This window comes from Pseudorasbora parva, chromosome 22 (genome assembly GCF_024679245.1).
Source record: "Pseudorasbora parva isolate DD20220531a chromosome 22, ASM2467924v1, whole genome shotgun sequence".
Taxonomy (NCBI): domain Eukaryota; kingdom Metazoa; phylum Chordata; class Actinopteri; order Cypriniformes; family Gobionidae; genus Pseudorasbora; species Pseudorasbora parva.
Genome location: NC_090193.1, coordinates 32,505,221 through 32,523,866, shown reverse-complemented (window position 1 = coordinate 32,523,866; position 18,646 = coordinate 32,505,221). Strand labels below are relative to the sequence as shown.

The 18,646-nt window shown below is 37.1% G+C and overlaps 1 protein-coding gene across 2 annotated transcripts in view; it reads left to right on the top strand.

Annotated features, from left to right (window-relative positions):
* The window catches only part of xxylt1 (xyloside xylosyltransferase 1), a 146,724-nt gene that overhangs the window by 31,782 nt on the left and 96,296 nt on the right, over positions 1 to 18,646 (top strand). The window contains exon 5 of one of the 2 annotated variants that reach the window (XM_067430786.1): positions 9,246 to 12,711. The exons of the other annotated variant lie outside the window; for it this stretch is intronic. Coding sequence (XP_067286887.1) covers positions 9,246 to 9,642 — 397 coding nt within the window. The 3' untranslated portion in view covers positions 9,643 to 12,711. Of the gene's footprint in view, positions 1 to 9,245; positions 12,712 to 18,646 lie in introns of those variants that run through there. 2 annotated transcript variants of the gene reach the window in all.

Sequence of the window (18,646 nt, the reverse complement as noted above, 5' to 3'; positions counted from 1 at the left end):
AGTGGTGTATAAAGACCTTACATAATGAATCATTATGTTTTTATTACCTTGAGTCCTTTCTATCTTCACACACCGCATTTTGCACCATCATGTTTCTACATTAGCCCTAAACGGACAAACTTCTGTACAGAGCGCTAGCTACTCTCTTCTGTCTCAGACGACACCTTTGTCCTTCGCTGGACAAAGCGCCAATATGCGTTTCAAAAGAGTGGGGTGAGCGGTTAAAATTCGCAACCTCAGTGCACCTGTGTCATTTTTCCACGTTCCATTTTAACGACTGGAAATATCATCTGACCACAGTTGAGAAATCTCTCATTGTTTGTTTCATGCCTTGATTTAATTTGAATTTGCCAGAACGTTATGCCAGAACTCATGCAGGTTTTCACAAGGATTCATTTCCCTTGTTTTTCCACCATCAGACTCGAATCTTTCCTGTCTGTGTCTCGCTCGCTCTCTTCCCCTCCAATCATTCTTTTCCTCCGTCCCAGTTAGTTCCTGGCTTCTAGAGCGGCGTGTTGATGGATGGGGCTTCCCGTGGCCTTGTTCAGTGGCTGCCATCGGCAATGAAATGCTCATCTTTGATGACACATTAAAATTCAGCTTGCTTCTCAGACTGCCGTGTTTAATATTTCACAAACTTGTTGCATAAGTTCCCTCTTCCTGATTCTGTTCACATAATCTGTGGGGAATGCCAGTCTTCTCTTTACTTACCACACTGATTTTATAGTTATAGCATCTTTTGTGTTTGATATTTTGTTTTGTTGGCACTCTGATATCTTGAAAAGGAGGAGAATGCGTTAATCGTATTGTGTATGTCTTTTAAGAAATAGTTTATTGTTGTATTGGAGTGCAGAAGCACGGTCATGCTCATGGTGATACTGAGAGAATTCCTGCCACTTTTGCTATATCATAAGTCACCTTAGATCAGATAACAATATTCAGCTTTGAACTTTAGCCAAAGGCTTTAGCCGCGTTTCCACCACAGGAACTTTACCCAGGAATCAGGAACTTTGGGGTGGTACTCGGTGTGTTTTGACCGCAGGAACCAGGGTCTAAACGAAGTTCCGGGTAAATATTTCCCCCTCCAAACGGCCCTACTCATGAGGTAGTACTTTTTCAAAGTTCAGGAACTTTCGAGGGCGGGACTTGGGTGCCGAACATGCTGATTGGTTGCGCTCACGCAGCATTTTATTTCAACCAGCATTTTTAAAAGTCTTTTGCGAGGTTCGTTCTGCGTTCAGTAAATATCAGTCTTGCTGTCATTCTGATGGCGCGCGTTCGTCTCAGCCATCTCACGTGCAATGTCCGTAATAGCTGATAATAATATACATTGTCATTTTAAATCTAGCTTTACAAGCTTTCTGAATATGCTGCATTCTGCTGAATCTCCATATTAGTGCTCTTTTCTGTTGTTGTTAATTTTCTCCTTAGTAAACCTATACATAACCAGCAAAAGCAGCACAGCTTGAATCTCTTCCATACTCGTTATTAATTTTTTTACAGTCTATTTTTCACCATGTAAACGACCTGACCGATTACTATAAGTGTGCGTCCTTACGTGACGTGACAGCGCATGCGGCGCTCATGTTGACAAGAGAGGAAAGATAATTTTTCTGAGGGGTAAACTTTTTATTTCGTAAGTTATGAAGATAATGTTGGAATAATGACACAGCGTATATTGCACCAGGCAGTTTTTACTTTAACTGCGCCTGACAGAATACATTTTTTTTCTGAGATAATTATTACACTTTACAACAAATAAATAGCTTATATAATACTGTATTAGTCCTGGTGGCCGTTAAGAGTTGCTATGGCTACAGTAAACACATTCCAGCTGGTGCAGAAAATAGCGGCAACATTTTTGATGCGGCAGACAAACTGCATGTGACAAAATGATTGTGATTGAAAGTCATCACATGTAAACACCAGATCGGTTTAGATACGTCTCATGTAAACAGTCCACTAAATCTTTCAATCAGTACACGCAAAAATGATTACATTCTGTCACTGACTTGGAGGAGCAGTCGCGCGCAGTCCTACATCACCGGACTAATTTGCCTAATCTTCACGGAACGTTAGATCGTGGTCGAAACGCAGACAGTTGCAGGTTTGGGGGGGAGAAAAGTTCCTGTAAAAAAGTTCCTGGTACAAATTGTTCCGGGTAATTTTGGTGGAAACAGGGCTTTTGTCAAGATTAAAAGTAGCATGCTGCGTTTTAGTGGTCAGCAGGAGGTAAACTTTGAACTTTGCTCCCTGTTCGCAGAAGGCATCATCATCATCCCTTTGGTAGTGTTGTTTGAATGTGTCTGATGTCCATATAATCTCACTATTTTTTTCCTAAACCGTTAACTTGCTTATAATGCTACATCCTAATAGTCACAGGCATTTGTAAGTGGCCTATTTGGGGCGTTCACTACAGGAAGTGTCTATATAGTGTGCGTGTGTACACCGATCAGACATAACATTATGACAAACAGTATATTGTGTTGGGCAGACCGGGAAACCCCACAAGAGCTGCAGTTTTGGACATGCTCTGTCCCAATCGGTTAGCCATCACAATTTGGCCCTTGTCAAACTTGCTCAAATCTTTACACTTGGCCATTTTTCCTACTTCAAACACATCAACTTTTAGGACCAAATGTTTCACTTGCCGCCTAATATATTATATATATATAATAAATTGGCCACCACATACTGTTATACGAAAAATATGAAGGAATTTATTTTTTACTGGTATTTACTTGTATTTTGAATTGAGCATTGCATTGCATTTTAGGGTAAAGGAAACAAACAAAAACGTAACGGATAATGTTCTGGCAGAAAATGACATGTATCTTATGTTTTTTCTACAGATTTTCTTCTTAAGGTGTTCATTAAGCATTATGAGAGGATTGTGTATGGGGAAGGACAGCATTGATTTTGTTTCTGAACCTTTTTTTTTTTTTTTGGCACCGATTTTTATTAGTATAAAACACAAAGAGCTAGGCACAGATTGTTCTTTCATTTTTTTGAGAATGCTTCTTGACACATTTCAAATGCGGGCTTGGCTGCCTCTGCTTCAGGCAAATAGCAGATCATTTCCCAATGGCAGGTGTGGTGCATGCTAAAGCTCCAAACCCGTGGCACACAGGCATCCTCAAATGGTTGAGGAAGAATGGCAGAAAAATGAGTTGGCACTATAAAGTGACAGGGTACCTGTCAGCAGTCTTCTCTCAATGCCTATAAAGAAACTGAGTGAAATTGTTAAACCAGCAACCTTGCCTTTTATTAAGCTTGAGTGTTAACTTTACAAAATAATTTTCTTTATGAAATAGTTGCCAATTTTTTTTTGTGGTGAAATAAAGCTTCCTCCTCTATTATCACACTGGGTGCCTTAATGGTGTGGTAATTTTCATTTTCTCTCCTATTTTTAAGTCTTATTGTAATGTCCTAAAAAGCAAATCCATTAGCATTTAATTAGTTTTTAATAAAGGAGAAGGCTCTGAAATACTCAAGCACCAAGCAACTAATTGCATTTTACTGTTGCGTCAGGTGAGTGGCTCTTGTACACACAAGCCACGTGGTGTTTTTCACTGCAGTAGCTTTCACAACATATTCATGTTTTTAATCTATTACCAATACTCTTTGTTTATTTTTGGGTTCTGACATAAGAAATGGCTTGTGTATAAGTGCATACTGCTGTCATTTCCAAGAATTAAACTATTTAAAGAAATGTTTATTTCATGTGTAAAAGCCCATTGAATCTGTTAGCCTTTAAGAGGCTGTGGAAAATATTACCTTGTTAGTGGTGTTTCTTAAGACTAGCTTCAGTGTTAGTATTTACTCTTACAGGATTTTGGACTATGACTAAATATTCAACTTTTATTCATATCCACCCAGAACGCCCTAGAAAATGTCTAGCATTTTAAACCTTGATTATTTGGTAAAACATTGAAGGTCATGAACATGTTTGTATTGTGAAATGAATGTGAAAATGGCATTTCTTTTTTGGGGGGCATATGTTTTTTGTAAATTGTTTATAAAATGTTATATATTATATTATATTAATTATATTATATTATATTATATTATATTATATTATATTATATTATATTATATTATATTAATTATATTATATTATATTATATTATATTATATTATATTATATTATATTATATTATATTATATTATATTATATTATATTATATTATATTATATTATATTAATTATATTATATTATAGATTTTCATTGTCATGTTAACCACACATAAATTATATGGGATTTTCACACACAACCATTTCTAGGTTTTTTAATAAAGTATATTTTAATCAATATGTATTATATTAATAATGGTATAGTAACTTTTATTCAAGACGCATAGGTCCATAAAGACAACACAATACACATAATAATACGACATTAAATATGATGATATTATCATATGATATGGTATAGATGATATGTATTATATTATTATATTAATGTATCCTTAATATAGTCATATTTAATAATATTTTTCTACACTGTAAAAAAAAAATCAGGTCTCTAATTGAATATTTTCAAGGGACTGATCACATCTACATTTTTCAGTTGGCCGAATGGAATTTCTGCAAATTAAACTGCATCAGTTCACAGAATTTCAATTCAGCCAACTGAAAATACTAAAACATTTTCAATTGGAGCCATTATTATTTTTATTTATTTGTTACATTGTACCTTTTTTTAGTTGAAAAAACACCATGTCATGCTTTACTTTTTTTGCATATAAACACATTTCCATTCCTGGATCATTACATTCCATGTAGAAGCCATCCAGTTTTTGATAATGATGCATTATTTTAGATTTGTGCTGCAGAGCACGTACATCCTCTCAGGCAGACAAATAGGTCTTGCCACTCATAAAGAAGACAGTAAAACTAGACATGAAATGTGGAAGTGCCATCTGACATTCCTCTGGAGTTTATGGAGGAGGCCGTTAAACAGCAGGCAAAAGTTGTTTGTGTTAAAATGTTGATGCTGAGCTGAAAAGATGACACAGGAAGCTGCCATTCTGTTTTCTCAACCTACAAAGTTTGGTGCGCATTTGCGTGGTGACACCCGCTGTTTTCGACTCTGACTTCACAAATTCCCTTTAAAGACTGAATAATGCGGCTCTACTCAGGATGTTTCTGAAGCTTCAATCATTAGGGACGGCCCAGGCATGCACATATCCTGACCTATGCTTTAGCCATGCCCTTAGATTTAGGCTAGCATACAGCATCATTTCCTCATGAATATTTAATTAGAAATCTCACAGAGAGTGGTCTAAATATTCTGTGTCATACCACCTCACGCAGGTGCTGGAGTTAAAGGGATAGAGATGCACAGCAGTGTCACCGTTTCAGTAATATGTTTTTAGTGCTTGGACTGAAGGTGCATTAATCCTCATCTACGGAAAAGGTCACTCAAAATGTCTCAGTTTGCTCATGTCATTGCAGACCAGTATGCCGTTTTTCTGTGGAACATTAGACATGTTGAAGAATCACTTTGTTGTCTTTTCCAATGGCGAAAAAACTGACTAGGGTCTGTCAAGGACAAAAAAGGGACAAATAAAAGTCATTTTAACAACAAACTGTTGGTTTGTTATAACTTATTTGATTTAACTTTAAAGCTTGCGTTCATCATTCATATTTGTTTTTACTTGGAGAAATTATTATTTGTATTATTTGTTTACATTGTTACTAAAGGTATATTTTACCCCAAAATGGAAAATGACCCCATGATTGTCTCATCCTCAAGCCATCCTAGGTGTATATAACATTCTTCTTTAAGACGGAGTTATATTGGCTAATCCCAGCATTATAATGCCAGTGAATGGGAGTCCAAAATTTGAAGACCAAAAAAGTGCATCCATCCATTATAAAAGGCTCCGCGGGCTAATAGAGGCCTGCTGAAGTGAATCGATGGGTTTGTGTAAGAAAAATATCCAAAGTAAAATATCGCCTTCTGTATTCAATTTACGAAAAAAGAAATAAAGCTTTTCGAAACTTTGAATCAATTAAACCAATCGCTTTGCAGAAGGATTAGGATTTTCGCGGCACTGGAAATGTCACACACTGGTAAAACACATATAGTTTCAAAACAGTTATGACTTAAAGAAGCTTTTACTGAAATTGTGACTTTGGCAGTTTCATACATATTCCAAATCACTGGTTCAAAAAAGTTTTGAAATTGCCTATCACTACTTTTTGGAGCTTTTCCATTTTACAAAATATCATGTGTTCTACCCAATACAAAATTTCATGCAGATTTGGAACAACATGAGAGCATTTAACAATGCCCAAAATTGTAATTTGTTGGTTAAATGACTGCTTTAAAGTGTATTACTTTATATCTTTACAACTGCAATGTTTGAAACGTGAATTTGTTGCAGCATTTTAAATAATAAAATGCATTAATAATTAACTTTTTTACCTGAACTTTATATTAAGACTGGTTAGAGGAACAGGAATCTCACAGAGCTCTTTCAGCAGCCCCATCAAAGCTTCAGAGGGCCCCTGAGTTAGCGTTGTCATGTTCTTGTTTACCAGTGCTCCTGCTGACCTCTAGCAAGCATTCTCTACGAAATGCTTACTTAGATTGGGCTTCCACTAAATTGGAGTCTCTGGGAGAAAGATAAAAGCTTTGTGTCATCCTGTCTGGTTCTGTTCTCATGCTGTCAAATGAACAGTCCAGGAGCAGCAGCTTCAGAAATCTCTTTGTTGTTTCCTACCCAGCTTGCGCTTTTTAAAAGCAAGAGAGAATCTCTGAACTTCAGGAGAACCTCTGAGGAATTCCCTGCAGGGGGCATTGACTTGATGGATCAAAGCTACTTTGAATAAGCATAGATGTTTCACTCCACAGTCTTCGTTATGAGCAGTGCGTGGACTTGGTCTTTCACCAGCCCTCATGCTTCATCACCCAAAAATCGCAATTCAAAAAGCGAACAAAATAAACATGCTAGGATTTTCTGGATTTTCCACATGCCATAGCTCAGTTCGCCTCAAGCTTAAGGGGTGTGGGTCAAACTCATGTCAATCTCAGAATTCATTTTTCACTTTCCAACTCAAAATTATTATGATTTAGCCATTCTATGCCATTTTTAACCCCCCCCCCCCCCCCCATGGTTTTTCGCATATCCCCTTATCCCTTTCATGCAGTGTGTAATAGAGCTGTTTGTGAATGTAAATGTTCTGCAAGGTTGTACGATAAATTAGTTATTGTTTCTTCAAAAGAAAGAATTGACTCTGAAACATTTGAGTCACTTGCATTTTGAATCCTAACGCGTTATAGTTCTACGCCACTAATGTAATAGGCAGACATTATGCTAATTATGTAGTACGTTGTCCGCCCGTGAACAAATTGACCATTTTATTGACGACTGCTTCTCAAATCTCGTAGTTCTTTGTGGGATTTGCAAAACACATGCTCTTGAAAGATTGGTCAGTACCTAGTTTATTTGGACCAAAATTACAACCTGTGAGTATGAATAATTATTAATTATTATTTAATATTTTCTACCGGGTGTTCTTAGGATGGAGCAAGATTTGTTTTAACAAACTTTGTTACGTCTTTCACATTAGTGCTCAGCTAATTTATGTGCCGTTATTGATACTGTTCCCGCATGTGCACTGCAGTAAATGATGGCAATAAATGATGGGTAATACTGATGTTGAGGAATTACAGTTGAAACATCTCATAATGTACCTCAAACTGAGTGGCGTATCACTGAGAAACGTCCTGCTCAAGTCCTCCTTGCGATGCAGGTTCAGGTTTAATAACTTATCAGATTTACTAGCTTTTCAGTGTGTACAATCGCTGAGCTTTAAGGAGTCTCCAGAAGGGGCTGAAATTCAGTTATGGTAATAGGCTTCCGAAAGGCGATGTACTCGGTAGACAAATCACAACAGACTGGGCCATCTGGCCAATTAGAGCAAAGTAGCCCACAGAAAGGAGGGATTTGGAGAGACTTTTTGAGAAGTCGTTTGAGAATCATTGAAAAATGTGTGCAATGTATCTTATGAGTAAATAAAACTGCATGTGCACCTGTAATAGGAGACCTCTGAAAACAAATTTAGAAGCCTTTAAAATAGCATGATTGGGCATTTTAAAGGGTTAGTTCACCCAAAAATGAAATTGATGTCATTAATGACTCACCCTAATGTTGTTCCACACCCGTAAGAACTCCGTTCAGCTTCGGAAAACAGTTTAAGATAAATATATATATATATATATATATATATATATATATATATATATATATATATATATATATATATATATATATATATATATATATATATATATATATATATATATATATATATATATATATATATATATATATATATATATATATATATATATATATATATATTTTTTTTTATATATATATTTTTTATATATATATATTTTTATATATATATATTTTTATATATATATATATATATATATATATATATATATATATATATATATATATATATATATATATATAGTCTGAGAGCGAATGCAATGCACACTATACTGTCCATGTCCAGAAAGGGAATAAAAACATCATCAAAGTAGTCCATATGTGACATCAGTTAGTTCATTAGAATCTCTTGAAGCATCGAAAATACATTTTGGTCCAAACATAACAAAAACTACGACTTTATTCAGCATTGTCTTCTCTTCCGGGTTTGTTTTCAATCCTCAAATAAAGATTTTAACGGTTATGAATCAGCAGATTGATTTATGAGTTGGGTCGCTTGTCAAACTGCTGAAATCACATGACATTGACGATCCGAATCATGATCCGAATCATCGATACACTGATTCGTGACCGTTTAAATCTTTGAGATTTGAAAACAAATCAGGAAGAGAAGACAATGCTGAACTAACCCTTTAACTATTTTAGCATTGTTCAGGGAGAAGGGTTCTGGTTCTCTGCTGTAGAACAGCTCTCTGTTGTTAGTAGACCTTAATGCTTGTTTTTACTTGTGTATGATTTATGCATCCTACACCTGAAATATTGTTCTTCTGCTGTTTTCTGCGTACCTTTTTTTAGCTTCACTATTTTATCAGTGAAGTCTCTACTCCCTGAAACAGCACTACTTTCACCCCAGTTATTAATTTTTTGAGCTAAAAACAGTTGAGAACAACCTGGGCAGATTAATATTTTTTCCCTATGTTTTTTTTTTTTTTAAGTTTAAGGGTTATGAGTTTGTTTGCATCTGTAAACTTGGGTGTCTTCTCTGTGTTGTAGGCACACTTTCTGGCAGTACCGCAAAGAGAATCCCAAGTCTCGTGTAGGCGACCCTCCTCCAGACGGTCTGCCCGGCTTCAACAGCGGCGTGATGCTTCTGAACCTCAATGCCATGCGTCGCTCTACCTTATACAACCAGCTTCTGGAGCCCGAGCGGGTGGCCCGGCTCGCAGAGAAATACCACTTCCGGGGGCATCTGGGCGATCAGGATTTCTTCACCATGATCGGGATGGAGCACAGGGAACTGTTTTACCCACTTTCATGTGGCTGGAACCGACAGCTTTGCACTTGGTGGAGGGAACATGGGTATGGCGACGTCTTCCAGCTGTACTATCACTGCGATGGCCCGGTACACATCTACCACGGCAATTGCAACACTCCTATACCTGATGGTTGAGGGTCGAAGTGCGTCTTTAAATGCTGGATTTTTAATTAAACTCGAGTTTTGGTTGCACATCTTGAACAAACTTTAAATCAAGTGGTCAAAGGCAGAAGTGACTCGGTAGAGGTGCTAATAATGTAGCATTCCCATGCCTACCACATTTAGGCCGTGTGTCCGCCAAAGCGTTTTTAGCCAGTTGAAGATGCTAGGTGCTCTGCTGAAAATGCCTCGTTGTGAGCGTTTTGGCAGGCAGCGTTTTTTTTTCAGTTGAGACTCTGCTTATGATACGGAAAATCCGCGGAAGTGTTACTAATTTCACAGGTAGTTTGTTTCTGTATTGATTCTATATAAAATTGTAGATTCAGTGTGAAATATTGGCTCTGGCTCTTGTTTTAAATCATTTTGTTCCGTTAATTATTGCTTGTGATCTGTTTACAGAATGTGGCGGTTGATCTATATAGTACTGTCCCACCCGTCCTCCACTGTGATTGGACGGCTTAGTGAAAAGTGACAGTGATGAGTGCTGCGTTTTACTCAAATTTGAACATTCTTCAACTCTCGCGACCAGTAAAAAAACGCTGAGTGATCAGCTCCTCATTGTAAAAACACGGCGCTTCCATTGAAAACAATTGAAAACGCCAGGCAGCTGCGTGAAAAAAAAAACGCTTTGGTGGACACACGGCCTTACACTATAAACTCCAGCCATCACCACATCATTCACTCATTTAACACCCTCAAGGCTGTTGGTGCCTTTCCAAAGTTGCTGAAAGAAAAAAAATATTTTTCTCTTTTTAAATTATTCAGTACAGCTTGACTCATTCTCGTATTCCCTCATGCAGGTGTCTCATTAAAAGGCTCTTAGACAGCAGGTTGGGAAGGAGCCAATCAGAGCGCACTTTTGCTTACTCTGTGTTGTTTACAGGTGCACTTGCACTCTTGCAATCACATTGCGGTACCACTTATCCCTGTAACACACTTTGTAATGTTTCTAATCTCGCTTAACTTTAATTCTGTGCAATGCATTCCCTCTTTATGCCAGGTTCTCCACTCCTTTTCTCAGTTTTTACGGAGAGAATGAGGAGAAAAGAGGGAAGAAAGGGTGTTGACCCACTTTCCTGAGATTTTTGTATGTGTGAGCGGAGCGCTGACATTGGAAATCTGTTTCCTTGTGATATGTAACTGTATCACCTTAGAAAAGCCAAGATACACTGCCCGGCCCCCCAAAAAAAGCTGTTTGGATTTAAACAGGCAAATGTTTAATCACTTATTTGATTATTATGTTTCTAGCATGTTATATATTTGGCAACAGTTCTTCTAACCACAATTTTTTAAACACCCAAGTAGAAAGAAGTATGATGGCCATATTCCAGGAGTCCAGACCTTAAATTCATTGAAAGTCTTAGGGATTTTCAATGAATTTAAGGTATGGAAGTTTGCCAGTTCACGTGTGAAAATGATCCTTCATGCTCCTCCCAACCATCATTTCACAATTTGGGCCTGATGTTGATATTGTCCCAGTATGGCCATGATGTGTCTTCCTACATGGTTGTTTACGAAATGAAAAGCTACACACTCCATTAATTAGGGCTAGAAGAACTGTTGCCAAACTTAAAACATGCTATAAATATAATAATCACTGCAATAACGATCCAATCATTGACTCTTAAGCATTTGCCTATTTAAATCCAAACAGCAACTTTTTTTTTGGGACGGGCGGTGTAGTATCTCGAACATTTGAATCAGTGGTCTCATCAGAAAAACACTCCTGCTGAGGTGCTCTAATCCGCCTGAGAAACGTGGAAGTGGGATTTGCTGGAGTATTCCTAAGGGTGCAGCCTCTGCCCTGAGGGAGATATACACTCGATTTCGAGGACAGAGCACTAGCTGTTGTGGTTGGCTGGCATTTATTGAGCGATGTTGCTGTTGGCGAAATTCTGCGCAGGATTGTGTGAAATGCATGTAATAATCTCTGCTAAATCGAATCAACAGGCTGGAGAGAAAGAACTTAGTAATGAGTCCTCACATCTGTTGCCAGGCAGCCATGAGATCCCACTCCAAGCTCTTCTGTGTTAAGAGTAGAATATTGTGAATTTAAGGACTGCATGTTTTGGGATATTCAGTTAATTAGTTTTTTGTTATGGTGGGAGTGTGGTCATGTTTTGTCTAGCCGTTTCTGTTATAGAGACCTACATTTTCCAGATCAAGTTAAAAGCTAAATGTTTAACTAACTAACCTTTAATCCGCTTGTCTCAGCAAAGTTCCCAACCACCTGACGTATTCACACTTTTTTCCCCGTTTTCTATCTTATGTGTTACATTGAGTCTCATTCATACGGAGCCCCTAAAGGGACATGGTGGAAAAAAAAATTGAGATGGAGGAGAAATGATTTGTCATTGCTTTTGCTTTCTCTTGCATTTGCATCTCGAAACTTTGCATTCCCAAACTATTTGTCTCCTTTCTTTTTTTTTACCACCATGTCCCTTTAGGGACTCTGTACATCTGTGAAAGATTTCTGTGTAAAACTTTTTTTGGACATTTATACACTGTAAAAAAAAATTCAAGCCCCAATTGAAAATTTTGTAGTGACTGATCACAACAAAAATTTTAAGTTGGCCAAATTTAATTTCTGTTAATTAAATTGCATCAATTCACAGAAATTCAATTTGGCCAACTGAAAAATGTAGATGTGATCAGTCACTAGAACATTTTCAATTGGAGACATTGTGTGTGTGTGTGTGTGTGTGTGTGTGTGTGTGTGTGTGTGTTTATTTTTATCTTGTTTTTTGTGAACAAATCCTTTTTCAACCCAAGATTGATAGAGCAAAACAAGTTCTTAGTATGAGGAAAATGTAATTTAACTTTAAGGTTATTCTGCATCTATTCTCTATATAACCACCTGTTTGTCCTTCAATTTTGAAAACTGAATGTAAAACACTCACGTGTTGTGTAATGTCATAGAAATTGAATGTAGCTAATGAACAAAATTCTTAGTGATGGAGCACCAGATTTGTAATATATCTAATATATCGTTCTCCCCTGATTCAAATATTTTGTTGGTCAGAATAAAGTTTCCTATTTTCTACATTTCTTTTACACTTTTCTTCCTTTATGCAATAGAAATGAGCTATATTTATAGTTTCACTTTGAAGTGGAGCTCTCACAATCGTTAGATCACTCTCTAGTTGAATATCCAGGATGGGTTTTGGTTATTTGATCGACCCTTATGTGTTGTGCTGAGGCCCGTGTCCTTTATCCCAGTTTCAACTTGTTCCAATTTTCACAGCATTGTCTGAGTTGGCAGTGTTTTGCAGCATGTGTGTCGAGGAAATCAAAGCGGCGATGTGACCTAAATTCTGTCACCTAACAACACAATCATGATTTTCATCCTGTTCGTCAGCTGCTTCTGAGAATCTTCTTTAGTCCTCACGTTGTTTTTTGGAAACCTGTACATGTTCTGGTTTCAATCCCTACTTTGGATTGAATCTTTTGTTAAGTGTTAGGCATGCATCACAATATAGTTGTCTTATCTCTAGTAGTGACAACTAGATTTTTTTAAAATGTCCTAGTTTTGCTAATGTGTTTGGAAGGGTTTAAAAATGGCTGCTTTGTGTTCACACTTGTAGTTTTGTTTGTCTGGTCCGGATAAAAAATAAAACCCAACAACATGTAGTCACCAGTTCACATTGCCATTTGATTTTAACACTGAACCTAAAGAAACTGAACCTAAAGAGATGGACATTGGTCGGCTTTTATTAAGTATTGGCAAACTACCGAACTTGCCAAACATCCAAAACAATGCTTTGTTCAGGGCTAAATGCGCTCATTGTATGTGCATAGCCTACATATGATGGTATTTTGACACGCTGAGAACTTGTGAAGAGCTAATAAAATGTGTAAAACTCCGTCACACATGATGAGATAAACCGGGTATGCATGAGCATTCTGTCCTTTTAGGGTTAAATGGGTGACCTTATGTCCCGTTTTTATTCCTTTTACATGTCTTTAGTCCGTGTTGCGTTCACATTTCATTCGGATCGCACCGGATTTCGTGTGGAAGCGGACCGAGATCTTTTCAGTGGTCTCGGTCCGCTTGTTAGATGCACACCAGGGTTCGGATGGCAGCGTTCACACCAATGATGCGCGGGTTGATCCAAAATGTCACCCGCGGGTACCCATGGTTACGAGTCATCCAAAAATATTTTTAATGATATTCGGGTCGTGGTCGGTTGGGTCGTTTGAAGTAAAAATGATGCAGGAAAAAATGCTTGATTTCCCGACATGTTGAACTGAGCAATTCTACCTTTTTAAAGGTCCCGTTCTTCACATGTTTTCGAAGCTTTGATTATGTGTACAGTGTGCAATATAACATGAGTTCATGTTTTGCGTGTAAAAAAAACAGTATTTTACCCACAATTGACTTATCTGTACAGCGCTGTTTTCTCTGTCCTAAAAACGGCCTGATGATTTCCTTTTTCGATGAAGACCCTCCTTCAGAAATACGTAACGAGTTCTGATTGGGCCAGCGCTTCCCGTGTTGTAATTGGCATCAGCTTAGCGCACTTTGCCCTGAAAGGTCCCGCCTCTTACCATAAAGGGGAGATGCAAGCGCTGAATGCGCGCTCTTCTCCACGTGGGAGAGCAACAAGACCACGCCCCCTTTTTTGTGTGTTCTTGTGGGCGGAGGGTTAGTCAACAAATCAAAATCAAAGCTTCGAAAACACGCAAAGAACGGGACCTTTAATTGTGCAGCTCATTTCCCCGATTCCCTTATTTAGGTCATCTAAGGCTCACTTAAAGTAAATCTTTAAAATGCTATCCTTTTAAACTTTCTATTCACCGAAACACATACTGAATTTTTTTTATTTTGGTTCCCCAAAAAAACTAACATTAAAACTAATCTGAAATGTTTTTTACAAGCAGTAAATATTATTAGAAGCATATTAGAAGGATTTCTGAAGGATCATGTTACACCGGAGTCTGGAATAATGATGCTGAAAATTCAGCTTAATAAATTACATTCTATTTTAGCATACATATTAATAACAGTTATTTTAAATTATAATAATATTACTGTCCTGATATATGATAAATATATTTGAGCAGAAGTGATTTTAAAAATATTTTCTCCATACATTTGCATGGTAGTGTAATTTTAAGCAAATCTCAATTTTTCATGCTGTCAATTATAATGCTGTGATTTATATATGTTGTTTTATTCTATTGATATAGATATATATACATTATATATATATATATATATATATATATATATATATATATATATATATATATATATATATATATATATATATAATGTATAATATACACACATTTATATATATTTTTATTTATTTAATCATTTAGACACTTTAGCCATTTATTGGTTATCCTCTACTGTATAACATATGAATAATTATCTGCTTACCTGTATTAGCCAGATTTGTATTATCAGTGCACCTCTTATTCAGCTTTTATTAAAAATGTATTTTAATTATTGATTTTTTTTTATTTCTCAGGCATGCGTGTAATTGATCAGCACTGATGCATCTTTGTCATGCTAAGCACTTTTGTCATATAATGAATTCCTACTGATGCGTTTGCAGTGTTTAAATACTTATTTTGATGGATGAGTGTTTTTGGTAGGTCAAACTCCTGCAGCCTCTTAACTGCGGTCATCCCATTAAATATCATTAAAGGACCCTAATTTCAAACGCGTATATTGGCAGGGGCACATCTCCGAGACGCTGATCTCTCTAACTCCGTAAGAGGAATCACGTCACACATGACGTTTGTAAAGCCAGTGAAGGGGGGATGAAGTGACCGGAGTCCTCCTTTCATTCGGATTAAATTGTATTTTTGTTGTTGTCCATCGTCTCCTCAGGCCCTCTGTTGTCACAAAGGTGCAGGTTATTAGAGCTTTGCTCGCACTCAGAAACCTACAGGTGAGGGGCAGCACTGACCTACATTATTCTGGCACACTAACCTATTTTTCCACTCTTAAAATTCTATTCTGATATTTTTAGTTATATATCTAGGTTCATTGTCATGAAAGCACCAGGTGCAGACGTTGTTTGTTTGTCCTATAAATCTGAAAATATGTTATATAAAATCTTGTGCAGATGCATTTTTATAAAATAAGTTCAGAAAGTGTCAGGGCATTTAGTTATGGACATTTCATTCCAAAGACAGTACCTTCATTTTCATAAATTTTTTGACAATTACTTATCCAACTTAAATGCAGACCTTAAAGGGATAGTTCACCCAAAAATGAATGTTCTGTCTTCATGTACTCAATATTATTATCCTCATGTAATTCCAAACATGTATCAATTTATTTCTTCTGTGGAACAAAACATTTTTTTTTGTCCATACAATGAAAGTCAAAGAAAGATTTGGAATGACGTGAGGGTGAGTACAGATGACAGAATGTTCATTTTGGGTGAACTGTCCCTTTAAATGATCATAATGTAATTGTCCTACGGATAAATGGGCAGAAGATGTGATATTCCATTAACTTTTGTTCCTTTATTTGATAGGGACACATTCAGACTGGTGATGTGACTCACTGTGCTGAACACTGGCACCTTTGAAATTGAAATGCACCCAAATGAACATCATTTCATGTCTTTCCCCCTCCTTCACTCTGTGTATTGTCAGAAGTGCTGTGGCGTAATAAGATTTCATCAGAATCGTTCTCTTTGAGTTGCAGTGCTACCAAACATCAAGGGGGAGGTAAGAAACGCTTGGATGCATCTCATTGGGAATTAGTTGACAAGTTTTTGAACTGAAAAGTGAGAGAAAATGAGTGTTCAGCAGGCAAATATCATAGAGATTTTCCTAGTAATAATTTGTGTACATAACTTAATTCTCAGTGCTGCGAAATCATGCTCTTCTTTTCTTTAAACAATTTCGCCTTGTATGCTATAAAATGGCCCCAAAGACTCACAGTGTTTAATTTGTTTAGACTTGAATGTCATCAAGACAAATGTGTGCTCTTTTTACCATATTTAGGGACCACAATGTCACCGACAACTTAAAAAATCATGGAAAGTTTGTTCAGTTTTGTCTAAGAAAGTTTTGCCCAAGCAAGCATCACTTGCATTTTTTTATATATATATATAAAAAAAAGTTAAAAGTTTCAGTTCAAGTAACACAATTCATTGAGGTGTTGTGGAAGTATTGCCTTTCAGATGTATCGTATGCATTTTCTGCAGACAGAGCGAACTCTCGGAGAATGCAGCAGTTCTTTTTTTTTTTTTTTTTTGGAAAGTCATTTAGCCATGTGAAATGTAAGTGATGGATGTCATTGGATTTCTGCCAGATGAAATGAAAGCCGTGCATTGTACCTGAAATTGAGTTTCAGAAATGTTGGTCAAGGAAAATGAGGTTACATTACCGAGGTGAGATATGCTTCCTTGAACTTTATGCCTAGCCGATGATGGCAGTCGTATTCTTTGCTATCTTTAGACAAGGCTACATGCTGTTAAAAAAATAATGAAAGTAGTGTCTGTGACGCCACCCCTAGTTTTCTGAAGAGAGTTTTTGAAGCCATTGTGGCAGTGTCATCACACGTCATTCTCGGATTAAGAGAAAATGGGCAAAAAGCAGGACATGGCTAGAGCTGGGGTGACGCAATGACTTACAGACAAAAGAAGAACGGCTATCCACCTGTTACTCAAGTGGTCACGCCCTTAATTATGCAGATCTTTAAGGCTTTATATAATTTAATCAAGTTGTCATGAAGGGCAAAATTTAACCATATAGACCAAAATCAATTTGTACCAGGCTGTAAACATGTTTTTTTATTTTTTTTATTTTTTATCTGCTGTAAATGTTATAATTCATTTTTAACATGGGGCTCAATGAGATTGTGCTCCCTTTTGGAGCCTGTCCCTAGCGGCCAGTCGATGAATGGCAGTTAAAGTAATTTCTCTATTAGCTTGAAGAGAAACTGAGGGAGGTTCCCACTTGGCTAGACTAGTAACTTTTCCGTCCTCTAGAGGGCGCCTATTCAAAACAAAGGCGTACTTTGATGACACCAAGTTTGAGCTCTGAATCTTGGGACATGTTGTCTTCACCTCACAGCCAGTGGAAAAGAATCGGGATAGGACTCTGGCTGAAATAATGTTGATGGATGCGGCTTTTAACGTTACTATAGCATGAAGCAGAGCATGACCGAGTGTTGAGGAGCTGAGCAAGGCCGCTGGAGCGATTGTTACACAAACACCCACAATGGGACTTTTATTATGACTGGACACAGTCGCAGGCGCCATTCCGTTTTTCCGGTCATGAGTATGAGGTAACGCAGCTCTGTTTATCATATCAGATACATTTGAGTGTGTTTAAAATGACGTTACTCTGTGCGTTCGCTCAGCGGCTGCTGTGACACTTGTTCACTCTGCTAAGAGTAAAGCGTTTCTGCAGAATAAAACCGGAAATCGAGGATAATGCAGATATGACGCAACTGACCGACGGCTCCCTCAGACGTCCCGGTTCTTGGTTAAAATAGCAATTTTCTCACAATTTACAAATAGGAAACATTTGGTGTATTGTAAGAACTCAACTGAACAAAATGTATATCACATGCCTAGTGGTTTTTGGATATTTTACTGCAAAAATACTACATAGTGCACCTTTAACAGACTCTGTCGCTTGGTTTAAACCAAGTCAATCATATTTTAAATCCAGTTTAAAAATCATCAGTTAAAACCATCCATATTCAATTTAATTTCCTACAGTATCGGAGAGAATTGGAGTAGCACATTGATCTGCCATTCGTGGGTATTTCATGCGGGGACTCCCCTCATGTGTTTGCAATTTGAATATCATGATGTGTTTAAAAGTTAATGGCCAAAAGTTCAAAAGTTTGGATTACTTATTTCAACATACTACGTTTTGGGACATACTAATTATTTTTTCGAATACTATTTAGGACAGATAGTATGCAAATTAGGACGCACATGGGGCGAGGCTGGGGGGGTTGTGTTATCAAAGGCCTGCTGTTCTCACACATGTGCTT